The 27,900-nt window shown below is 33.9% G+C and overlaps 1 protein-coding gene across 6 annotated transcripts in view; it reads right to left on the bottom strand.

The window, feature by feature from the left end:
• Positions 1–27,900, bottom strand: part of ERBB4 (erb-b2 receptor tyrosine kinase 4) — a 1,139,239-nt gene that overhangs the window by 517,023 nt on the left and 594,316 nt on the right. For all 6 annotated transcript variants that reach the window (XM_019446103.2, XM_019446105.2, XM_019446106.2 and 3 more), the window contains exon 3: positions 19,618–19,804. In XM_019446103.2, the coding sequence (XP_019301648.2) occupies positions 19,618–19,804 (187 nt within the window). The remainder of the gene's footprint in view (positions 1–19,617; positions 19,805–27,900) is intronic.

Genomic DNA, 27,900 nt, shown 5'->3' with positions numbered 1-27,900 from the left:
TATGATTATAAGACAGCTGTTACAAGCCTCTCCATCTCTACTCAACCCATTCAACCCCTAAAAATGAATGAGGAAAAAAATCACTTTGTGTTTATCCCATCCCTATCTATACTTCCTTATTTTAGAACATTTACTACACACTCAATCCAGTTTCTTGCCGAGGTAATTTACACTCTTATTTTGCTCCATGAGAGGCCCCTTCTATCATCATACAACCCAGTTACCCCTTCTTTCACCAGCAAACCAGAAGTTTCTTAACCTGCTCCCTAGTCACTGCTTACTCATTTCCCTTGCCAGAGCTGTTCTGTCTCAGGTGATACTGAGTCAATATGGTATTAATCTACACCACCGAGTACTAATACCAAAGACCTTGCAAACATTGAATATTACTTTTAATGTAATGAGCAATATTTCCTAAGCCATGCACGAGAAAGCCAAACTACTTTCTTGATGAGAACATGGACTTGAAGGTAAATGGGGTACAAAATTTTAATAGAGGTGATATTTGGTTTAATTATAGGAATGTAGATGACTGCAAGTAGGACTCGACTAAACTATATCTCTTAACACACGTGCTGCAATTATTGATAGGTTCAGGTTGTAGAAGACAGAATGGTTAAGGGCAGAATGAAAACAATGACTTATTGGTTAAAGCATATTGTGCCAGGATTTAAAAGTAAATGCCGAAGATATTTGTTTTTAATAAGTTAAAATAAATGACTTAATATGAAAGCTTAAATATAATATGAATATAATCTGTCTATTTTACACAAAAAAATATGTGTTTAGCCTCATTTCATTAATTAGAAGTAATAGGTACTACACTTTTTCAGAATGTAAAGGTATAATACTACGACCAAAGCAAGGAAAGGACATTTGTGTTTACTCCTGGCTTCTGAAATAATGAGAATGTTTCATCTCCTGGACGATTTCTGCAAATAATGAGATTCTAAAGTAAACAGAGACAATCACCAGGCTCCACATCAACAAAATGCCTTCAAGCAGAAAAGTATGACAGCCATATAAACTTTAGATTCTGGGAAGCACTAATGTAAAGTGAGCAAAATAAAATATTAGATGAAGTCTAAAACAATCAAGTTTTACACAATGACTATAACTGTGTGCCCTTTGAAAAGGCATTCTTCTACTCTAGGCCTTACTATACTGGTTGGTTGGTTTTCTTTATTTGTAAATTAGGGAGTTGGTCCCTTCCATCTCTAGCATAGGATACTTTCAGAATGTAAATACTACTCAATCAGCATAACTGTTAGCAAAATAACAATATTATTTTATTTTGCAATCTTCAGTATTTACACAGTAAATATTCTAATAGTACACAGTATTTTAGCATATATAATGCCCATTATAATGTTAGTATTTACTATGTAATCTCTTCTATTAAATAGATCAATCTTCTTTTATAATGCATACAGTAGTACATCAGTGACATTCATTTAACACATAATTCTAAGGTACTCAGACAGAGAAGAGAAAATTTAAGTATTTTCTATCTTTCTGGAATTCTGAAACAGGTCGGCTCCGAAACAACACCATTTAACATGGGTCACACGCTTAGAATATTCACACAACCCCATAGTGGCAAAAATGATTCACTAAGGACACAGGCAGGGCACTGATGATTTGTTAAATTTCACTGAGACCTCTGTGTGAGTGAAAAAAGTCCTGTTAAATTTCATGCCCTGAACTTCATCTGTATGTAGAATTCTAATTTTGAATTTTTCCTGAGAATAATAATTATAACCTTTTATCAAGAGTGGGTTTGTTCTCAGCAGAGCTCCTCCCGCCCCCCCCCCCCCCACGGCCTCCATGACCCACCCCAGGGAACAATGTTAGCATTGTCATGAGGATGAGCCAGCAATGTGAAAACAGAGGACTGCACCTGTTTGTTCACTGTTATCAAATGCCAGCCTAGGGGCTACCCTGGTAAGAGACTTCTGACTTCGAAGCCAGAAGCCACAGAGCAACAAACTCTTCGGAAAAAATCTTTTGTGTGCAAACAGAGGTTTAGCAGCATGCTTTCTTTCTGGGAGGAAAGAGAGCGCCTCTCTTACCATCAACTTTCAAGATGCATTTATCCTTTGCAAGCTCAGTATTATGAATAATGATATATTAAGCTTTCCATGGTCATCCAGCTTTAAAATAAAGGACTTATGACAAGAAAATGATATTAGTATAACAAACCTATTTTTGTCTTGCAAAGTAATAATTACACAAATCACTTCTAGAAATGTTGAATTTTGTCATTTTAAAAATAAACCTTAGCTTTATATGGTGTGTTGAAAAAGACATTTAGCAGAACATGACCTCCTAATCTATAGCTCTCAAAACAATGTTTTAGGATGTTCTAGGATGATCTGAAGCCTGGTTTCAACCTTTGATGATTTAGATGAAGTGTGCAAGGGACAGAGTGTTTTTAATTGTTCCCCTTTGTTAGAAGATAAGTATAAATCTTATAATATTTTTTAAATTTTTTTAATGTTTACTTATTTTTGAGAGAGAGACAGAGTGCCAGGGGGAGGAGCAGAGAGAGAGGGAGACATAGAATCTAAAGCAGGCTCCAGGCTCTGAGCTGTCAACACAAGAGCCTGATGCGGGCTCGAACTCACCGACTGTGAGATCATGACATGAGCTGAAGTAGGACACTCAACCAGCTGGGCCACCCAGGCGCCCCTAAATCTTCTAATGGTTTTAAATAAATAAGTACATAAACCAATAAGTAAAAAAGAAAGCTTAGGTGAATATAATAGGCATTCACTTCAGTGCTATCTGACTTTACTCCGTCCTTAGTTAACAGTTTGTGATCTCAAATTCTGGGTATGTGATTTCACAAATCCTGACCATAGACTGTGGCAGCTATCTCTGTAGATACACAAACAGAAGTTGGGTATTTATCTTTGGTGAGAGAGGAAGAGAGAAAGCAAAAGAGGAGTCTCAGAGAGCGAAAGAGTTGTGTGTGTTTGTGAGAGAAAGAGATAGGAGAGAGAGGGGGAGAATACGACCTCATAGTTCATTTGTAATATACTCTTTTACTCTTTCTCTTGCCAGGATGTTTCAAAAGAAAGCCATGTGTTTTAAAAACATAAAAAAAAAGAAAAAAAATTTAAAAAAATTAAAAAAGAAAGAAAACCGAAAGGGCTCTTGCAAGACAGACCCTAGAGCACTTTGAAAACATCAAATAAAACCCCTCCAGCATGTTCTCCCCATGTGATGCCTTTGTACATTCATTTCAGCCTGTGGGCACATTTCCCAACAAACAAAAGGTTTCAGTGCCATGTTGATAGATATAAACACATATGGATTACTCATTTGCCATTCCATGTATTGAATTGCATACTGTTTTCTATAAAATTAATTTTATATGAAGATGAATTCTTAGAAGCCAAATATTATTTCAGATCATGATTAGAAAAGCAGGGTTATAGCTCTTTGATTATCTTGTGCCTTGGATATGTGCCACTGATACACAATGTGTACAGTTATGCATCATAGTTAGAAACTATATATATACACACACATTAATATATGTATGTATCTGTGTATGTGTGCATATATGTATATAAACAAATTCACATATCTATATATTATATTTATATGGAGAGAGATATTATCTATATACACACACATACACACATAGCCTCTTTTTCTATTATTTATTTATTAACCTATTTTTCTATGTCTCTCTTTGGTCTTTTAATTTGTCTTTTGCTTTGTTCTGGGCATGTGTCAGTGTTTATTTTTCTTTTTAAAACTTTGAAATGGATAGGACCTGCTCACCTGTATGGATTTATTATTGCAATCATTTTACAGAAAACTGATTCTGTAATCTAACACAAAGAGTAATGTTTTACATACTACAACTTTTCAGTTGCAGAATTGATTAGAAGCAAAAATACAGAAATAGTTATTAAATATGCTTTCACTCCAATCAAAAAAGAGAGCCACGGTCATTATTTGCTTTATGTTAAAAAGCCTTGGTCTTGCATGTAGAAATAAAACCTATGTTGAAAGTTGTACAGCAGTTCTATGCAATCAGGGTTCTAAGCTGTCAATTACTCTATCTTATTTATGGGGTAAAATAATACATACAAACATATGAAATAAGTCTACAAACATATGTAAAATACCACCATGATGCCTTCCCTAAGCCTTTATCTTTGAAGTAAGGATTCTAATTTTAGAACGCAACCCCAAGCTTCATGTGGCTACTGAGTCTGGAAACCAAGCTGATTCTCTGCAGGTGTCTCACATCTCCACTGTTTTCACAGCACATGGTTGACTTCTTTTTCACAAACTGACAGAGAGACCCAGCCATGCTAGAGCAATTGAGCTACCAAAAACACTATTAGCACTAACCTGCCCTTTCGTTAGAAGTTCAAGTTCTCAAGCAAACAATAAGTAGGTGTTTTAATTATTTTTAAAAGCCCCCAGACAATACCCTTTAAATAGATCTTAGCTATTTAAAATAAGTCATCAAAATATCCTTACTGCAAATTCAGCATGTGAGAAGTGAAAAATATACTTTGTATTGTTTCTGCTTATTTAGAACTAAGTATGAAATATCTAGGCATTCAAATCCCAGGCTTTCTTGTGTAATGGGGATTTAAAAGGAAGCAATGATTAATGAGTTTTAGATACAGTATAAAAGTAATTTCTGGGGAAACACATTCTTAGCTGAATTGGTAGCTCTCCCCAGCAGGGACATTTGAATACTTTGAGAGGAACTAAGAAATTAAGAAATGAACAAAAACGAATAGGATTTGCTTGGCACCACTGGGACACCTTGGCTTAAACTCCGTATTTAAAACCAACTAAATTGGTTTTGCTGCTCAGCTAATGTTTTGGTTTTTTTTTCCTCCCTAAAAGTCATCCAAAGGTGTTTTGTTTTGTTTTCCTGAGGTTTCACTGCCTTAGCAAGGAAGCAAAACAATTTATTAAACCAATAATAGGTCTACCTTTAATGACACATAGCTAAATGTAAATGTATGTGGATATCATTGCTACAGCATGTTGTTATCCCTGTGCTAGGAAATGAATATACACTGAACAATTAAACCCTAACAGAGATCCCTACATATCCACATGGAGTTGCATTTTTAATTAAACGCTTGAGCCTCAGTTCCCAAGTGTCCAGAAATTAAAACTGCAGTATCATTCTCTACTGATTTGGAAGGGTTAATATCATGTCTTCATTTGTGTGAAAAACGGAAGTGGACCACTAAGAAAAAGTGACTCACACTTTCCCTTAGAAGTTTTCCAGGAAGATAGGCAGCAGGTCGGTATTATAACTGATAAAAGAAAAGAAGGAGAAGGAGAAGGAGAAGGAGAAGGAGAAGGAGAAGGAGAAGGAGAAGGAGAAGGAGAAGGAGAAGAAGAAGAAAATCTTCCTTCATTTCAAAATTGATAACTCACTGCAAGAGGTCTTAGGTGATTTAAGTAAGGTAAAGTGGGATGAGAATATGAATCTTTTGGTTGCTAGTGAGATTAGGCTTTACTAAATAAAATCAAATTCATCTGTCAACAAAGAAGTGATAAAGAACACAGCTTATATAGATGTGGCAAAGATCAACTAAAAATCTTAATACTTTTTTAAATTTTTTTTAATGTTTTATTTATTTTTGAGAGAGACAGAGACAGAGTGCGAGCGGGGGAGGGGCAGAGAGAGAGGAAGTCACAGATCTGAAGCAGGGTCCAGGCTCTGGGCTGTCAGCACAGAGACCCATGTGGAGCTCAAACTCATGAACTGTGAGATCATGACCTGAGCCGAAGTCAGACGCATTTAACCGACGGAGCCACCCAGGCACCCCAAAACTTCATACTTTTAAATACTATAGGGGGAAATGGGAAGGGTACTAACATCTCTTTTTTGCTCATCTCTATTATAGGTTGCTTGCATGCATTTTTTTCCCATTCAATTCTCATTTTCAGATGAGGAAACTGATGGACAGCACTTAGATGTTTTGACATTTCCCTTATCATATGTAGTGCTAGTATGAAATTTTAAAGGTATCAGGTTTCAAAGTTCAGATTCTTTCTACTTTTTCAAGCTGTTGGGACAAGAAGAAAGTATGTTCGAAATGTTTTCATATTCTAGAACATACCTTCTCATCTAGAACATACAGACTAGATTTGAATTGTGATAATAAATCCACATTCTTAAGCAAAAGTTATACTTCTGAATCAAGTATCTTTCAATCATTTTATTTCTGAGCTCCATTTTTGTTACTTTGCCCTCCCCAAAACTATTTCTGACTTTATGCTGAAATGTAGAGTATGTCTTGGATACAAGAAAAGGCACTTAATTCTCTGTGATTGTCTTACATTTTCTCATCGGTGAAATGCTAATCAGAGAACTATAAATGCAACAGAGTTGGCTCTTAACTTACGCAAACATTATAGACATGTATGGATTTTCAACTGTTTGCCCTTTGTATCTCACTGATTTTAATGCATTTTTTTCAAAGGACTTTTCTACAGGACAAACTAGGTGGCTTAAGTGGTCATTTGCAATTATAATTAGATATATTTTTCAGAAAGAAAACCATTTTGGAGCCTGACATTTTGTATTTATCTATACATGTTTAGAAACACACTACAGTTTTGGAACTTTTCTTTCTATTAATTTGAGGATTACATATTATTGTTTATTTCTTCTTTAAAAATCTAGGATTTTGTGATTCAGAAGGAAAATGTTTTATGTCTTCTCCGGTATTGAAAATCTCTTAGCCATATTTTTATGGATTAAAATGTAAATGAACTGAAAACTTACATTAAGTCTTTCCCTGATTAAATTTAAATCAGACATCAAAACTGACATGAGTTGGCTCAACAAATACTATTAAGTTTCAAGTATTTTTCAATACTTTACATTTAGTAATCAACCAATTCTAATGTAAGAAGTCACTGTGCATAGTCATACATATTAAATACATAAAACAATTGAATAACAATTTAAATTATGCAGGTGATCTTCAATGAAATCACAAAGGAGTTGATAACCTATATTGTGTCCTCTGATGTATTTATTTTACAAAGATGATATTTAGATTTTCTTAATTTTTAAGAGGCACTTGAACCAAGACACTAATTCTTGATTCACCCCTTTCCCCTGAGCACCACAGGCCTGAATTTGAAGCATGATACAATTTTAATTGCAAAGATTTATCATTATGACATGTAATTTCTAACTACATGAAATGACAATGTAATGCATAGGTGTGAAATTCAGCCACACATTCACTATGTGAAAAGTGACAGCAATAACATAGGCTGCTTCCCTGCTTCATTTCATTTTTCTACCTATGCTATATAAAAGATATATCTATAGATATGCCAAGTCCTGCTTCATTATATTTTCCATATTTTCCTTTCAAAACGTACTAAACCATTTTCTTTAAACAACACTATAAAGCTCACATCACATTTCATAGCTTTTTGTAGATAATTGGTGAATTTGGATTACAATTGAGTTACACATGAACTCCAGAATTTATTATTTCATTTTCTTCCCATTAATAAATGCAAATGCATATGTAAGCACCTAGAGATTGCCATATATATATATATATATATATATATATATATATACACACACGCATATATATGGATATATATGCGTGTGTGTATATATATATATACACATATATATACACACGCATATATATCCATATATATATATGTGTGTATATATATATGGATATATATATATATATATATATTTAAATCTTTTAAATTGCTATCTCCCTCTAGTACCTTGAATAAAATCATACTTTTGGAATAATATGGTAGAAAGATCACTAGACTAAGACAAGGACAAAATGCTTATCTTGACACAACACACAACTTCTACAGCTAAATCAAAACAAAGTAAAGCATACCCCAAATACAGTTATTTGTCTGCTATTTTTAATTTTAGTATTAATAAAGGAAAGGTCATGAAGTCAATTCCCAATTAGGGCATTTAATTTAATTCTGCTACTACACTCTCTCATTTTAGTTTCTCATATCTATAGGAGTAAACACAAATAGCCTAACAAGATACTTTTCAATATTATAATAATTCAACCTACTTATGCAACATGAATCTCTTCTATAATCATTTAACTTTTTAGGTAAAGTATCTATACTAAATAAAGTCTCATTAAGAAATAAAAAGGTAAGACTACGTTTAAGAAGTGATACCTGGATCATATGAGTCATTTTTAGATTCTCAGCTAATTAACACATAGCAGAAGATGAAAAAGTTCAGCTTCATGTGATCTTTCTCCTTTTCATAATCTCTATAACATGGTGATACAAGGAAAATTTGGAATTCTACTACCTGGTTTCAACTCTGAACTCCATAAATCACTGTGTACTCTGTGGCATATTGTCCATTATTTTCAAACTGCAGTTATCTATTTTCAAAATGGAAATAACCACAATGACCTATTAATTGGTAATTTGTAAATAATTGACTTCTACATAATAAATTCATATTAATTATGGATATTATTATTATTATTAATAGCACATATATCTTGGGCTCTACTAAGCCATATATTTTTTTTTTAGTTTGTGTTCTAGATTTATTATGCTAAAAGGGACAGGTAAAGTCTTCAAAACAAAAGAATTCTGATAATACATGTAGTTAAAAGCTAGAATTTATAATAAGATTTTTCATGGGACATCACCAGATATATAATATATACAATATAAAATAACCCCTCCAAATATTAGAGTGTTTACAGAATTGGGGAACATTAAAACTAAAATATATTCTTTGTCAACAGTTGCCAGAATATACCCATTAAATGTCATTAAAAATATAATTAAAATTTGAAATCCCTTTATTTCATAGTAGATTGAAAGTCAAAAGTGCTTTTTCTGATATCAGCTTTGTACAACATTACTGATACACAAAACCAAACCTCTATTTTGCATCTCAGAGCAAATGAAATTGAGTAATTTGAATGGTCTTAGAAGAAAGGAAAATGTTATGGTTTACCATTTCTCTTCACTTTCCTCTGTAAATATTCCTCAAAATTGTCATGGTTGTTATGATTCAATAACCAAAACAATTTGACTTAGCCTATAAGAAAATTATAGTTAAAAATAGAAAATATATTTCCCAAAATGGGTAACAAATATAAGGGTAAGGGGAGAAAAAATATTATGAGAGCTATAATGAGAATAGCATTGTATTGTACTTCCAGGTAGACTAGTAAAGAAGCTACAACTGAAAACCCTCTTTAACTTCTGATATCCTATAACCATCCTAAGTTCCAGTTGATGTGTATTACTAAGAGAACAAAGTTTAAGGAAAATTCCTAGAATAAGCATTTTATTTTTTGCCGTTGAACTATATTCTCATCTTTTTTGCCAATGGAGTCAATAAATCAAGTAACTCACAAGAGCAACAGAAAAAAAAACATAATTCAAATTTCCAGGTTAGTAACATTTATTAGATCAAAAGGTGTTGAGCCATGGAAATTTATATTTATCTATTCCCGGATAGATACAGATAAATGGAAAATTCCATTCATCATTTATGAAATGTTGGCCATTTCTATTATGACTTGTTTGATATACTTTCACAGTAAACAGTTTTACCATCAGAAGAGCAGCTATGTTGCTATAATTGTAGGAAATGAAGAGGTTTGTTATACCTCTATCTCTTTACATATTATTGTATACTATCAATTCTATTTTTTTAATGTTTATTTATTTTGAGAGAAGAAGGCACAGAGTGAGAGGGAGAGACAGAATCCCAAGCAGGCTCCATGCTGTCAGCATGAAGCCTGACCCAGGGCTCAATCCCATGAACCATAAGATCATGACCTGAGCGAAAACCAAGAGTCAGATGCTTAACCAACTGAGCCACCAAGGAGCTCCTGTATATTATCAATTCTACAATGCATTTTTCATATTTAATATCTCTAACTCCTGATTCATCATAAAATCTTTTACATTTAAGTTGAGCTTTCACTTTTTCTCTTGTTAGTGTGGCCTGCAAACAATGACCAATAAATATTTCTTATAATTGATGGTGACTTAGATTTGATGAAATATGGCAGACCTCTATTTGATAAAATATTTTATAGAAGAATTTTTGTGACTTATTTGTTATTAAATAAATACTATGTTATGAATATAAACTTTCAATATGGAATAGAGACTCCTAAATATATGGGCATTGTTTATGCCAAAAAGAATCCTCAACAGAATTTTCAATATAGTTTCTCTGCTAAAAAATTATTTTAATCTCCTAATTCTTATTTCTTTCAATAAAGTCATTTAAGAAATTGACATTGGGACCTACTTATAACTAGATAATTAAACTGTGGAAACTGAAGATGAGAGTAAAAATCTCATGTTTTGAAAGTCACATTTCTGACAAACAGAAAATCTTTTATAATAACTAGAGCTTAACGCACATTAAGAAACAGCTCATGCTATCCAGAACCCAGCTTACTCAAATATAAAATCTGGTCAGGTCCCAAATCATAAATGACACATTTTGTATCTCACAATTTGATTATATAAGCCTAACATGCTTTCAATGATTGTAAAAATAGGCCATGCCTATTAATCTTACCAAAAGCATACTTCTCAAATAATAATAAATATCACTTATTGCAGGAACTGCACTCAATGCTATTTTTATAATTTATAATTTAACTTTCACAACCATCTTACAAACAGAGGGCTCCCATTATACTCATTTAAAGATGCGGAAACTGAGGTTTAGAAAGCTGAATAAGAGGATTTGAAGGGAAGGGGTCTCAATTCAGATCCTATGCTTTGATTCTCCACGATTCTGCTTGTAAATATCCTTACCTACTGCACTGGGTTCAGTAAAAGATGCTGTCCCTTTAGTGCTACACTGTTTAATATCATCACCACTAGCCACATGTGGCTATTTAAATTAAAATGAATTAAAAGTAAATAAAAGAAGAAATTCATTTCTTCCATTGTACTAGCCACATTCAAGTTCTTAGTAGCCAGACATATGTGGCTACTGGCTACTCAGTTGTGCAGACATATTGATTGTTTCCATCATCACAGAGAGTTCTATAGGACAAGTGATGTTTTTCAAGGTAAAACAGATTAAAATGGAGGCTCTTGACCCCATGGAAATGCTTGCCTATAAATAATATAAGAATTGGGGAAAATGCTTTCCCAATGTTTTCACCTTGCAGTTGGTAGGTAAATATTTGTCAGAAATATAATATTTACTGAGAGAAGACAGGTATGTAGATATAATTTAGAATAACTCCTATCTCAGCACAATGTCTTGAATTTACAAGTGGAGAAAAACAAAGCTAACAAATATTTGAATTGGAGTAAATTTTCCAAAAGAATCCTTAACTTTTTACCAGTAAAATTGAGTCTATTAATAAATGTGAGTTATGACTAAATATATAATAACCTTGATTTTTAAAAAGCCATAGTTGAGGGGTGCCTGGGTGACTCAGTCAGTTGAATGCCCAACTCTTGGTTTAAGCTCGGGTCATGATATTGCAGTTTGTGAGTTTGAGCCATGTGTCAGGCTCCACACATCAGTGCAGGTCCTGCTTGGGATTCTCTCTCTCCCTCTCTCTCTGCCCCTCCCCTGATTTTGCTCTCTCTCTCTCTCTCTCTCTCTCTCTCTCTTAAAATAAGTAAACAAAAAAAATTTTTAATTAAAAAACTTTTAAAAAATAAAAATCGAGGCACCTGGGTGGCTCAGTCAGTTAAGCATCTGACTTGGGCTCAGGTCATGATCTTGTGGTTCATGGGTTCAAGCCCCATGTTGGGCTCTGTGCTGACAGCTGAGAGCCTGGAGCCTGCTTCAGATTCTGTGTCTCCCTCTCTCTGCCCCTCTTCCACTCACGCTCTGTCTCTCTCTCAAAAATAATAAACTTAAAAAAACAAAAAATAAAAATTCATAGTTGAATGGCAGTAGCTATAAAATTAGTTAATAGATCTGATATTTGTAAATCAAATCCAGTATATACAATAGTGTCATTTTGTGTGTTTGTTTGTTTTATTGTCAACTTACCACCATTTTTCACACATACATTCAAGATGTATTCAAATATTATACAAGTAAAGTCAGAAAGTTCTTTCTAAAATACAATCTTAAGGCCTCCTGTTTAAATTTTGAATTATGTATGCTTTTGGCCAATTTAATATTTCACTGAGTATAGTCTAACCTGGAGAAACTATCCTAAACATTTCTTAGGAATGACACAATGTAAGGAGATGGAAAATAAATCTAAAGTCTAGAACAAGGAGCCTTTATTAGCCACAAGACTTTAGGTCTAGTTTCTCAGATGTAAAATTACAATGAAGATACTTCCCAGGTCAGCATGAAGAAGCTGTGTGTGAATCAATTTCTCCATATTATATTTTATATACCCATGTCTATCTATCACTATAGATAGATGATAGATAAATAGATAGACAATAATTTACCAATTCTTTACAGATGAGTGTCTGCAGTACCAACAAAGATAATGTCCTGGGATGAGGGTAAGGAGGTAGATATTCTAATGTCTTTACTGCTTTCCTTGGAGTGAAATCATGGACATATAGTGATCACTAGCCAATTTCCCTTATTGCATTTGGGACCCTGAGGAGCAAAGATTCTCCTCTATATTATAAATGTTATAAGCAAACAAGCACATTTTCCCAACTAATGAACTTTAATAAAGGAGTTTTTCGACTTCATATGTTTGTTTGTTTTTTTTTCCCCTAGAATATGTATGCTTTCTCTCTTAGGAAAGGAAATCTTAAGATTTTCATGTATCTTAGGGACAACAAAGAATGATGATTGAGGTTTAAAGTCTCAAGGAGAGAATTTTCCTGAAAGACTTCCATAATGTTAGGTTTCTTCCAATATTTTTCCTACAAATGCTATATTTAGCATTTCCTACAAATGCTAAAAAGAATGTAGGTCAGAGAATAGGACCACTTCAGGATCCCTGAACGGGACATTAATCGACGAGGTTGCTTATGACCTGAGCAGATTATCTTGATACTCATGACTGAAAACATGTGAGTTAGAGGAGAAGGAATGGTTCCATTCCCTGGAAATCCCACCATCTCATGCCTTATTTCTCTAGTACGAATATTCTCTCTGGTGAGTGGTACCACAGGAGAAGGAATTCCCATTTTACTTTCATTCAATTCCACAAATTCACTCATCAGTTATCTGAAGCCAAGAATGGGTCCTAGAAATTTGCTGGAATGGCCCCTCTAACTTATCTCATATTTAAAACATTTACTTTCAAATATGTTTCTGTTTTGCCTATACACTGAAATATATCATTATGGTTTCCCTTCTTCCAGTTAATGCACATTGTCTGACATGACAGGCAAGCAGTCTTCTTTAAAAGTATGGAAGATTAGAGTATCATTTTTAGAAATTGCAGACCTGATCTAAAAATTGATGCCTTCATAAGAATGTGCCACTCCTCACTGATACCATCTGTCTCCAAGATTTTCACTATAGGTTAGTTTTGATCAAATTATTTTCCAAGTAATTTATCTTTAGGCCAGTAGTACTCTTGGAATTGTTTTTGTCTTCAGATATTCACTATATGCTGAGTAGTTCTTCTTATGTAAATATTAGCAGTACCTTTGTCAAACACTGTATTTAACAATAACCCCTGAACTAGGCTGGTTGAACTCATTTAAACATTACTAAGACCTTTCACAGAACAGTTGAAGAATGCTTAGCAACTCTAATGTCAGAAAACGAACTCAGAATGGATATGTCTCTTGTCTAGGTCAAGGCAAATGTCAGGGCCAATGAAGGGTGAAATGTGATGATGGAGATTTGAAATGAAGAGCTGGGGTAACAGGTGCTTGGCATGAGCGCTGAAAGACAGGAGAGAAGTGCTATGAAGTACCGAAGACAGGGATCATACTGAGAGTAGACAAAGAAAAGCCTCAGGCTTCTCCCCTGCCAGAAAAATAGATCTTATACACAAAGTAGCTTCAAAGTGGTATCTGAAGAGACATTGAAATTTGGAGCACCTTTTTGTCTAAACAGTTCGCTTTTCAAAGCCCCATCGAAGCAAGAGAAACCTATCTGAATATGCAGAAACTGGTACATTTGTTTTGTCAGTGTGTTGACACAAAGAAAAGCTAAAAACAAAACAATGCAGAGAAAGAAAACGAAGGTTTTCTAAGCCTACTCTATGTGAAAGGTACTGTGTTTGACAAGCTCTCAGCTTTAATTCTTTAATGTCTATAAAAACATTGTGAGGTAGAATTTTCTTCTCAATTTTAAAGATGAAGAATCTAGGCCTCAGAGAGACACTCAGTTTGTAAGTTCTGATCTAACATTTGAACAGGTCTTTTTTAAATTGCACTCCCATTTGAGATACATGGAGCCAATTGCAGATGGCCTGTCCATTTCAAAGTCAGGTTATTTATTTGACCACCACTGAATAATGCTGAAAGGGTTTAAGAGACATAAATGTTGTTACATCAGATGTATCTCCTGAACTAAGCATTTCATTTTGTTTTCACTCTACCAGAACTCAGTAAACTTAATATGTCTTTCCATTATTATTGTGGGCTCCCTAAAAAAACAACTTAAGCATTTTATTTTTTGTTTAAAATGTTTGTTGACATATCAAATAATAATCTAATCAAGATTATGCCGTACACACTTAACCAAACAATTAGAATAGCCATAAAATAGTAAAGGTACTAATACATGAATGTGTAGGTCTGAAAATATATAGAGTACTTGGCTAATATTTGGGAAACATAAATTGTATGTTGATATCCCCTCAAGTTTCATCTACTCAAAATAGATATTCTCATAATTCATAAAACGAGAATTCAAATATTCAAGGTGAAATTTGATGAGAAAAATGCACTTTTTTTATGTATTAAATTTGTACCTGGGTCATCATTGCATAAATAGAATATGAGCAGTAGTATAGATATGAACATAGGTATTTCTCAAAAACTCCTTCATATCTACAATAGCACATAGAGATAAAAACTGTATAATATTATCCAGATTAAGTAATTTTATAAAATTCTAAAAAGGAGAATATAATAGCATTTTTTATGCCCCATATAATAAAATAATCTTTAAATTTTGGCCAGACAGGTAACTAAATAAGTAGAAGCTCATAGAATTAAAGTTGTAAATATATTTTATGTTTGAATATATTAGATAGTTTGAATTCAGAATAAGAATATTTGGTTAAGAAGGATACGATAAAAAAAATCAGCAGAACATCATTGTGGGAATGATTAATAAAATCCACACAGCCATATGCAAGTGACCTTAACAAAGGAAATAATGAAATCTCTCCAGTTTTGTGCTCCTCTGATTCAGTACTGTCGTTCCCAATGGCCTCAAGATGATCACATGCCTGAAGGACACATTGACAGAAATATGGTCTCGCCCCTGATCAGAAATGATGACCCAGCATAATAGGGCACCTAGAGACTGCCAAGACAGTTCGTCATTCCCTTTTAGATTGTGTGGCATATCCTTAGCATAGAGAATCTGACTCTTCTCCACTCTCCTGGACCTAACTGATAACGGATCAGGGAAATGTGAGCAGTAGCAGTCAAACAAATTTTCTTCTTTATCCAGAAAATATGTTTAAGTGTGTTTCTTGTCTTTGGGTACAACCAAAATGAAAGTATCTAAGTAAGATCTATAGTCATGTTTATAGTCCAAAGAATAGCTTTTGGCAAACATCAAGCTAATTAATAAGAATGTGTAAGGTCAAAGTTAATTTATGTATGTGTTAAGTGGCATCCAACCATTAACCCTTATATATGACAGTCCTCATGTTAACTGAATATCCATTTTACACAAAGATAGTTTGAAGGAGACAACTGTAATAAATAATAAAGGTGTATTATTCCAAGGTCAACACTGCAAAAAGATTTCAGGAGAAACAAAAATTATATATATATATATACACACATATATATACACACACACACACACACACATACATATGTATATATATGTATATATATACATATGTATATACATATACATACATACGTATATACATATACATACATACGTATATACATATACATACATACGTATATATACATATACAAAAGCTTTGAAATCTTAACCTCAAAATTCTTTGTCACAACACTGCATACTTCCTATTCCCACAACTAGTATTTGTTATTTATCTTGTTGAAAGTGCTTAAAAAGAAAATTCACCATGATTATTATTGTCCCTGTAACAGTTTACCATTATGCAAAGTTGCCAAATGGCAATACAGAAGAAAATTTATTCCCAGCATCTTCCTCTCTCTGAGCTCTTTCATACCCATGTTTCCATCCAGGTTCCTAGTATGTTCTTTCCATTCTCACCACAACCAAAGGAGTATTTTCCAACATTAAAGCACAGACTTATCTGTTCTCTGTCCCATTCTCTAGGGGATGATAAGTAAATTAAAATTATTTAGAAAGTAAGTGTAAAGAGGTTAACTAGACATTATACTACCATCTCTTGGTAACATACATTTAATTAGAACAGTGTTTCTCCAACTTTTGTGGTCATTAGAATCATTGAAAAGATGCTTAAAACACATATTGATGGGCTCCACCACAAGACTTTCTGATGCATTAGGTCTCAGGTAAGGCCCAAAAATGTGCATTTGTAATTGTACCCAGGTGATGCTGAGGAGCAGTTGGTGCTTTAAGAACTGAGTTAAAATTTTAGAGGCACATGGGTGGCTCAGTCAGTTAAGCGTCCAACTTCAGCTCAAGCCATGATTTCAAGGATCATGAGTTTGACCTCTGCATCAGGCTCTGTGCTGACAGCTCAGAACCTGAAGCCTGCTTTGGATTCTGTGTCTCCTCTCTTTGCCCCGCCCCCGCTCACCTACTGTCTTTCTTTCTCAAAAATAAACAGTGTAAACAAACAAAAAAGACTGGGATAAAATTTTAATTCAGTAGGGCAATTAAATAATGAGATATCTGACTAATCAGCATGTTCTCTATTTACCTTCATATTACATAAGATAAGCCTAAAATTAAGGCCAGCCCTCTAGCCCTACACTTAATATAACACTTAAATTGTTTTTAATTTTTGTCAGCTTGCTTTGTATAGCATATAAACAAATAAGATAAAACAAATACCTTTCCAAAACACAAAACAATCTTATCTGAAGTCAACTGCAATGTTTGCTGGTTACCTAGAACACTTAGCTCTTTAAGATACTGCTAAAGAGCACATTTCTTCCCCAATTCCTGTTTATATGAACAGTTAGGTGTCTTCAATCCTTCCTCATATATTCTTACACAAACAGAATCATGCTTACTGAGTGACTTCTGATTTTCAAAATTGGAGTTACACTATTGACCCAATTACATACAGTAAGATCAGTGATTCTAGACTGATGTTCAAATGTAATTCTCAGCCACCTAATAAATATATAATATGCCTGGAATATTTCCAAATTGTCTAAATTTTCCACCATTTATTATATTGAACTTTTCTTCATATTCAAAAAGAAATGAATAATAACTCTTGAACAAATACATTATTTTTTTTTCCTAAACAATCAACTCATTCTCTTAGCCACTTATTATTTACTCATTTCTGCTAATGCACACACCAAAAGTATTATAAGACTTTACGGCAGAATAGGGAATAATGTTCTTGAAATAACAGTGTTGTGTTTTGGTATGACATAAACTAACTGTCATAATCATAAGCAATCACAGTGTGAGCTCAATAAATAAAGTATGTTTAAGTGTGGCATAATTTTGATTGAATAACTTAAAACACATTTTAGTAGTACTAATGTTAAATTAATAATAAGTAGGAGAGCTCCTTATTTCTTTTTAAGTTTATTTATTTTGAGAGAGTGAGTGAGCATGAACAGGGGAGGGGCAGAGAGGGAGGGAGAGAGAGAATCCCAAGCCGGCTCTGCACTGTCAGCACAGAGTCCCACGCAGGGCTTGAACTCAGAAACTGTGAGATCATGACTTGAGCTGAAACCAAGAGTCAGGCACTTAACCAACTGAGCTAACCAGGCATCCCAAGGAGAAAGCTCTTTAAAGACTGATTTTCTGTATGCAAAGATTGTTCCAATAGAACATATTATAGAATAACATAATTCATGTACTATAAAATGTTTAAAATATTTTCATTTCTTTCTTTAATGTAAATAGAGGAAAAATCATTTAATAAACTATAATTCTTCCTATGAAAGTTTTAACCAGATCATATTATTTTTAGATTCCTACTTTAATCATTTTTTCTCTATCCATTGCATTTCTAAAATTCTTCTTCCTATCATTATTTCCATGCAAGTAGCAATTTAGCCAAAAACTCTGCTCTTCAGTAAGAAAACTATATTTGAAAGGAAAGAATAAAAAAGTAAAATGTTAATGAAGGATTCTATAAATTCTGAATAATTTGCATTTACCATTATGTCATCAATTCTATAGCAATCATGATCAAAATAAGTTATATAATCAGTCTTCCTTTCTTCATCCAAAATATCCAAATTTAGTTCACATGTTTGGCCAACTATGAAGCTATTTCTAACTTAAAATTATATATTTATAACCACTGTCAATGAACAAAACAAATAATTTTAGTAACCTGAAAATATCAATCTTATTTTTATTTAGTATTTGAAGGCAATTTTAATTTAAATATCTTAATATCAAGAAACATTACCACTGAGTGGCCTCAAAAACACATAAAATCATTACATATTTTGATGAAAAATATATATGATATTAGTTTAGGTTAAATTCATAGTTTAAACTCCTTTATCCCACTATGAAATGATAGTTACTAATTAGCACTACTTGTTTATAGGCACGAATAGCAAAATTCATGATTAGAAACCTTGTTCCAAACATCCTACCATAGCCTTTGTGAACTATGAACTACATAGACTGAAAAGATATCTGCAGGATTGTGAGAACCAGCTTACAAAATAAATTCCTACAAAGTGTTTTTTCTGTTTTGTTTTGTTTGTTTTTTGGAGCAGGATGATAATTTTAGGTTGTTAACAATTACCTTTTTCCTGTCTTGGGCTGGGGGTAAATCACTGATGAAATTTAAGCATTCTAAGAAACAATTTCTAATGGCATTTAGTGAGTTACTGAATAAGATAAGTCAAAATTAAATTAATAAATTAGCTATGTTTTCCAAAAATAAGGGATTGTGCAAAAAAACTAGAAGAGTGGAGATAGATATAAAGGCTGTATATTTACTGAGCTCCGAGAGTGAGGGTTATGGTGTTATTTATTACAGAGATTTGATGATATGGTCCACTGTTCACCTGAGACCACCAAACATAGCATTCTTAAACCTGCTTCCTATCTCAGTTTTCAGTCACTGAGCATTTCCTTAGTATGTACTTCTGTTCAGCTGAGATACAGTATTATGGTATCCTTCAGACTGCACTTACAATACCTGTAAATAAAAGCAAGGGCATCACAAGGCATTATTTCCCATAAAATGAGTAAGTAGTAGATATTTAAGTCCTTTATAGTGTTCCTGAATATAACACATACTACAGTAACCATACACACATATGTGCATGCCTATTGCATTATATTGATAATGAAAGCATATTTGAAATTTTGTATATTTTCCTTACCTGTCAAGTTCTTTAGTCCAAGTTCTTGAAGTCCAAAGTTCCCATCTTTTCTGTAGTTTAAAAATACTGCCAAGGCATATCGATCCTCATAAAGTTTTGTTCCACGGATAATGCGTAAATTCTCCAGAGGCAGGTAGCGAAACTGATTAAGAGCCACTAACACGTAGCCTGTAACTTCTCGAATAGACTGAAAAGACACAAACAATTCCTTTTGTTAAAAAATTAGAGATTATTTGTCAGTATGTTTATGTTGTCATTTAGATTAAAATGAGTTATTCAATTCTACTTTTTAGTTTTTAATTTAATACACTAATTTCCACATTATATCGTAAATAATTACTTGGATAATATAAGATCACAGATCGCAGAGGCTTAGAAAAGTCCAAAGTGTGTTTACAGTAAAATAATGGATATTTTTGATGAGACATTCTTCCTACCTAGAATTTGAATATAATTTAAGGAATAAATATCTCATTCTTTGAAAGACTAAAGTTCGGTAAGAATACTTAGCCATCAACCTAACTTTTTATAAAAAAAAAAAAAAGCAAATTAATGAGCTTATCACAAATAAAACAAAGCTGCATTAGTTTGTAGACTACGGGACAGATTTTAAACCTTATTGGTGCTTAATGCTATAGTTATCAAATATACATCTCTGGGAAACCCATATATGAAAAATACGTTTTAAAGACTGATAATGGTCTCTAATTTAATTACAACTACAATTTTTATTTTTATTGTCTACTGTTTAATATAATATAAGCTAATGACTGGAAGGATTGTAACACCTTTTTAAAGCAAAAAATGTCACAAAATACAGCCTTCAGGCTTCATCTAAAGTTACAGTTTTTCAGTAAAATAAACAAGATCATGACAGTTATGAACATATGCAATAAGATTTAAAAAAATAAATATACAAAAGTGGTAAAATGTTTGAAGATGTTATTTTAAAAAATAACTTTATTTCTTTTAAGAGAGAGAGAGCAATCAAGGGAGGGGCAGGGGGAGAGAGAGAGAATCCCAAGCAGGCTCTGAGCTGTCATGACATAGCCCAATGTGGGGTTCAAACTAACGAACCATGAGATCATGACCCGAGATGAAACCAAGAGCTGGATGCTTGACCAACTGAGCCACCTAGGCGCTCCTGTTTGATGTTATTTTAATATCAATTTCATGTCAGTTTAGACCTCTTATCTTATCTATCCTCTCTCATTCCCTTGGTGACTTTATCTACTTTCAAGTTGGATGATCTCCAAACTTTTGCCTCTAACCTGTCTGCTAAACTCCAGACTCAAATCTAACTTCATACCCCACATCTTCACCTGAATGCCTCATAGACTTCCTAGATACACCTATCCAAATCTGAACACCCATCTTCCTTGCCCCCATCCTCCAGCAGTCTTTCTCATTTCAGTCAATCCATCCTTCCTATTATTTAGGCCAAAGTCTTGGGGTCATTCTTGACTCCCCTCTCACACACCAAATGCAATCTATCCTATTTGTTGTACCTTTAAAATGATCAGAGGTTCAACCACTTCTTATGTCAGCCACTGTTTTCATCTCAGCCATGATTGTTCCTTATCAAGATTACTGCAATAGGTCTCCCTGTCTCTATTTTTTATCCCTTATCATGCATTCTCAATTAAGGCTGGACCTGATCATTTTTTTAATGTTTATTATTGAGAGACAGAGAGACACAGAGCATGAGCAGGGGAGGGGTAAAGATAGGGGAGACACAGAATCTGAAGTAGGCTTCAGGCTCTGAGCTGTCAGCACAGAGCCTGACACGGGGCTCAAACTCACGAACTGTGAGATCATGACCTGAGCTGAAGTCGGTCGCCTAACCAACTGAGCCACCCAGGCGCCCCTGACCTGATCATTTTTTAAACACAAATCAAATCATGACACTTCAATTCTTAAAAACCTGAACCATCTCCCAAGTCACTCAAAGTAACAGACAAAATTCTTTCAATGATGAGTCAAAATCTATCTTTTCTTCACAGTGTAGCAACAACTAGACACATCTGGTTATCAAACAATTGCAGCGTAGCTGGTATTAATTGAGAAGTGTGGTAAGTATAAAATGTACTCTTGGTTTCAAAGATTACAGGTTGAAATGATAACATTTGAGATAAATTGAGTTATATAAAATGCATTGTTAAAGTTCATTTTAACCTTCCTTTTTATGTTTTTATTATGGCTACACAAAAATTTAAAATTATACCTTTATGGCTATCATTATAGTTCTGATGCACAGTGCAGCACCATATGATCTGGTCATCATTTCTTTTCATAACTTCTTTTTTTTTTTTAACTCTCTACCTTGCTCAGACCATTCCAGTTTTGCTGGTCTCCATGTTCTTATAACATGCCAAGTGTGGTCCTACTTCAAGGTGCTCACTATAACCTTAAAGGCCTGAGTTTCTCTCCCTTTTGTTATCTTCTTGGTTAATTTCCTCAATGCCTTCAAGTTTTTGTTTTTTTTTTCCCTCTCAAATTTCACCTTCTCAACTGAAGCCAATGCTGACTGACCTACTTAACATGACAACTCTCCCACCTTTTCCTGCTCTAATTTTTATTGTCTCTACAGTACTTTTCATGTTCTAATGTACTATATAGTGCATACACTTACTACATTTAGTAATTTATAATCTATCTCTCCCTTTCTCAGAATATAAGCTCTGCAAGGGCAAGCACTTCAATTTGTTCACTCATGTCTCATGCGACCACAGTACAGACACATAGAGAGAAACCAATAAATATTTGCTGAGGACTCTGGCTCTTCTCTGGCCATACCCCACACCCTGCCCCCAACAGGCAAAGTCTACAGAGAAGTACCCATGTGGACCTGCGCTCCTTTCTTCTAGAGAAGACATGCTCCAGATTCTTGTGATCCCAGAAGTTCATCCCCAAATTGCCCTAAGCCCACATCAAGAGCCTGTGATATCATCTTTCCAGTTCTGTCTCCCAGTCAGCAGACTGTGAGATCAATGTGTATATACCTAGCAAGGATGGGTGGGCCAGGTGTAGATGTTTGAGGAAAGAATGCATGGATGCTGGATGTGTGAGTTAAGTGTCCTTTCACTGTGTTCAAAGTCTCCTGTGATACTGGACAGAACTAGTTAAAGGAGGAGTGGCTGAAGGATGGAGTCTATCTCTCCCCATGCCATCATATTCCTGAGGAGTCCAAAAATTCTAACATTTCACCTGTCCATCCAAGTTATTATAAAGATATTTCTGTCAAAGTGGGAGGATAGGTCATATTTTAATAAAAATTATTTGATTTATGATAAATAATAATGACACAAAATGTGTAGGCCTTCATTTATACTCTCACCTCAGGTCCCACAATTGTTAGGAATGAACCTGCTACCACTGATTACCTAGAAAAGTAGACTCATAATGAAGCAAAGGTAGAGATGAAAGGGCAAGGAACCCATGAAACTATTCATGTCTGGCACTGGATTGGGAACCCTAAGCCACTCTTGCTCTCACATCCCTAGTACACTGAGCATTTTGGCTTAAAGAGATGAATGCTTGGGGAATAGAAAAAAAAAAAGAGATGAAAAGTAAACAGTTGCATGCATTGTGTGCATACCACTTTTGTTTGAAGTTGCACTTGCCTGGGATAGTTTAGAGCTAGAGCCTTACAAATACTCCTTCAATCACTGTTCCAACGGTTGAACTTTTATCCCTTTGTGTTCTTAGAAGAGAGATCAAAAACATTTTCTAATACCATTTGGTCCAAACAGTAAAATTGTTTCATTCATTATAAAAATACTTTATCCTTTAACTTGTATGTAATAATTATTAAGTGGTCTAAGTCACAATGATAGCACAAAGATAAACACTGGGGATGGAGGATGTAATGTCAATCTTTTGTCTAGAACATGTCATAGCATCGATCATTCTTCCTAACACATTCACCATTAGCTCCAACTTCCTTGGAAATTGAGTCTAGACTTTTAGTATAATGGTAAGAAATGTGGGCTGAACTGCCAAGCAAAGCTGGGCTCAAAACACTTCACACTTACTTGCCTTCAAACTTACTAAGTTGTTATTTTGCTAAAATTGTTTACCCTCACTGAGCCTCAGTTTCTTCATCTTGAAATAAAAGATAGAAATACCTCTATTACAAAGATTTTATAAGGATTAAGACGATATAAGAAAGTGTCTGGCAAATAGTGTTCAACAGATGCTATCTATTACTAATATTATTATCTCTGATAATAGCCAAAACTATCTGTAGACAATCTTATATGAAAATAAAAATTATTATAGCATTATTACATAAGAACCATTGCTTTTAATCTATTTGTTATATAGCCTTTATATCGTGTTTATATCTTGCCTCTTCAATCTGTAATGTATTCCTAAATTACAGAACTGGTTCCTTAAGCTGTTTGTGTGTATGTTATATTATCACCTTTAATACAGACTCTGGCACTGAACAACATTCAATAATGGCTATTGAATGAAATGGAACTGAAAAGTAGAAAACAATGCTTAAGGTCTTTTTATATATTGTTTTCCATTGAAAATGATTTTACTAACTTTCTCCTAATAAAAAAACAATGTTTGAACAATATAATCATGACTTTTGCCCAAGGACCACAGTGGTAAGTAGAAATCATCAGAACGCCCCAGCAAAAAGAAAATCCTGACTCTGGTTCTGGTTCAGTACATTTAGTTCCAGGAAACTGCCTATTTTGTCAACCGAAGAGTGAGTACCCACCTAAAGACATATCTCTCTCCTTGTGGTGGAAGTTTCTGCTGCCTAAAACTGATTGATTTCCATTGTCAATGTATGCTTCTACAGCTGCTTTGTTCAAGAAGTGAATATAACTGAAGATCATTAAAGGCTTAAATGCTTCAAAACTCTTCCAACCCAAGGGAGAATTTGTTCTGCTTAGGGCATTGGATGATGGAAACCACAAGAATGAAGAAGAAAAAGAAAAAAAATTTGACCAACTTCCCATATTATCCTATTAACAATAAACCAAGAAAAAATACAGTTTGTTTTAAAGAACAGAAATTTATTACTGTTTCTCCCATAAGATATTTGAAGAAAAAAATGTGAAATCTGAAATAATAAAGTTCCCAGGATTTTCAATGGGTGTCATTCAATCAAAAATTAGAAGAGATAGGGCAGCTTCACTGTACTTTCCATTTACCTCCCGGTTCATTCAAGAAAAAAATAACTATTATGTTTCAATCTCTATTTCATTTCACAATTCCTATAACAACTGTTATTTTTTTATTTGACACAATTTCCTTTTTCTTTTATTTTAGTGGGTTTTAATTTAATCCTTAAAGAGAATAGTGAATAGCTCTTAAATGTTCCTTCATCTACATTAAGATTTAAGTGGTTGCAGAATACCTGAATGATTCCTCATGACTCCTGAAATTTTTTTAAAGTTTATTAACTTATTTTGAGAGAAAGAGAGAGAGACAGAGAGAGAGAGAGAACATGCAAGCAGGGAGGGGCAGAGAGACAGAGGGAGAGAGAGAATCCCAAGCAGGCTTCACATTGTCAGTGCGGAGCCAGATGCGGGGCTTGAACCCATGAACCACCAGATCATGACCTGCACCAAAATCAAGAGCAACTGAGCCACCCAGGTGCCCCATCATTCCTCAATATTTAGTCCGTGTTTAGGAACAGTGCTGTTCACATTAAAAGCATTAATATATCCTTGCCTATGTGTGTAACATTCTGTTTCTTAGATTTTTTTTCCTACTCAAGTTATGCATCAAATCCAAGTTAGCTATTTTTCTTTAATATAAGCATCCCTTTGAAAATAAACTCATTTATTTTTGTTAAGACCTTCTGTAGGAACTCAAAACAACTCTGAATTCTTATCCTCTTCTCCAGTGTCTTATGTACTTATACCCAATTAGATATAATACTAACAAATTCCATCAGTCAAGACATCCACAAATAAAACAGTGATTACTTATGATCAGTGGACTTGAAATTAAATCTATAATATCACAGAGAAGAGTGGGGAACAAAGAACTATGGGAAGAGGAGGAGGAAAGACCCCTCATCTGGTAATGACTGTAGAATTTATGTGTTCTCTGACAGTGACAAATGTAGTAGCAAATTGTAACCTCTCTATCACTAAGGCTTTCCATTAAGTTTCCCTAGGCAATTAATTTATGTCCCTGCCCCTTACAACAAGACTGGGAATTCTAAGGTAGGGAACATTCTTAACTACGACACAATATTAAAAAATTTGCTGAAAAATACTTAACAAGCAAATAGCAAACATGACGTATTCCTGCTGCATGTAGAGGTAAAGATGGACTCACCATATACTTCAGTCACATGTGAAATCTCCAGACGCAATGTCATATTTGGCTTTGGAGTCTTGTTTTCAGTTTTCCCCATTGCCTTAAAACTCCAATCATTATGCTACTCTGGCATGCAGGGACTCAAAGTCTGATTCAATTAGATACGGTAAAATAGAATAATGCGAAATGTCATGTACCTGACTGTGGTACAGTTGAATCCATGCTCATTTTACACAGCATGAAATAGTACTTGAGAGGCCAGGAGTCTGATCCAATTCTTCCCAGCAAAGCTGCTAACCCTCAGCCACTGCTAGGCAGACTTTTGGGTCCTAGTGCTATTACAATCCTTAACTTTGTAAGACTCTACCGGCCATTCATTCATCATCACTGGCCCCTTAAGCAGTTCACAACCCTAGCGGTGAATACCTTAATCCTACTGAAAAGAGGACAACTTAACTCACCTCTCCCAAAGTTATCATCTTTTACTTTGTCCTTTATATCTGTCTTAGCTGGCCATAAAGTTTTTAATAGGCCCTCTTCCCAAATAGTCCTTTATCTCCTGACCTCATCCCTGTATCGTAGACTTGTTACATTAGAACTGGTTTCCACAAATTAAGTAGGGAGCTTTTGTAGATTCATTTACATAATCATATACAAATCTCAATTTTAAGTGTCTCTATATAAAAAAAAAACACACCTGTACTATTAAAATTTCCTTATCTATAATTTAAAAAATATATATGTACAGGCACCAGGGTGACTCAGTTTGTTAAGCATCTGACTTTGGCTCAGGTCATGATCTCATGGTTCATAGGTTTGAGCCCCACACTGACAGTGTGGAGCCTGCTTGGGACTCTCTCTCTCTCACTCTTCCTTTACCCCTCCCCTGCTCACGCTTTCTATAAATAAATAAATAAATAAATAAATAAATAAATAAATAAATATTTTTCTTTCTATGTATTTATACAGATAGGTTTACATTTTTAAACCTGAATTCCAAATTGCCATTTTAACACTCTTTAAAACTATTTAAAATATAGTATTTAATTCATTTTTTCCCCATCAGACATACACATTAAGCTTCAGTGATTTAGGGAATTGAATTTTAACTGAATTAGATACACTGCATAAATGCAAACTAGTAAGAATATCTGGAGACCTTTGAATTAAACTTTGATTAATTATAGATACAACTTAAATCAAAAAGAAAGTATTAGTTGTCAGCATTTTCATACAACTGAGGCTACACATGAACTAAAAGCATTGTAACTTTTATATACATTGTATGTGTGGTGAGTATTCTCCTCCATAGAAAATCAAACCTCTTAAGGCAATGTACTCCATCGATTAAATTTGGGTGCTGCTCTCTGATAGGCATTAATTTGACTTTTGTCTCCATTACTTACTGACCTTGCACAAGTTATTTAACTTTAATTTATCTTCTGAAAAATCGGACAAATACCTCCTAAGTGCTTAAAAGTTGAAGATCTACAAAAAACAATTTCATCATATTATTATTGTTAATGTAATTATGCAAATATTTGCAAATATGTTATAGAGTTTAGGAATAGTAAATAATATGCAAAAACATACATTTGATATTAAAATCTATTAATTAAACCATTGGTGCTATATAGTGCATACAAGTGTGGATGCAAGTCAGATTGCCCATCTGGGCTGAATTATGTCCCTCAAAATCCATATGTTGAAATCCTAATTCCCAGTATCTCAGAATGTGACTACATTTGGAGTAGGGTCCTTAGAAAGTTAATTAAATTAAAATGAAGTCATTGGGATGACCTTAATCCAATATGACCAGTGTCCTTAAAAGAAAAGGAAATTAGGCAGACATACAGACAGAGAAGACAGTGTGAAGAGACATAAGAACAGTGAGGTACAAGTCAATGAAAAAAGCCTCAGAAGAAAACAACCCTGCTTACATCTTGATCTCAGATTTAAAGATTCTAGGATTATGAAAAAATAAATTTC

Source organism: Panthera pardus, unplaced genomic scaffold (genome assembly GCF_024362965.1).
Source record: "Panthera pardus isolate Hobbes unplaced genomic scaffold, ASM2436296v1 HiC_scaffold_10, whole genome shotgun sequence".
Lineage (NCBI taxonomy): Eukaryota > Metazoa > Chordata > Mammalia > Carnivora > Felidae > Panthera > Panthera pardus.
Note: the sequence above shows the minus strand (reverse complement) of the source record. Positions and strands in the feature narration are given on the sequence as shown.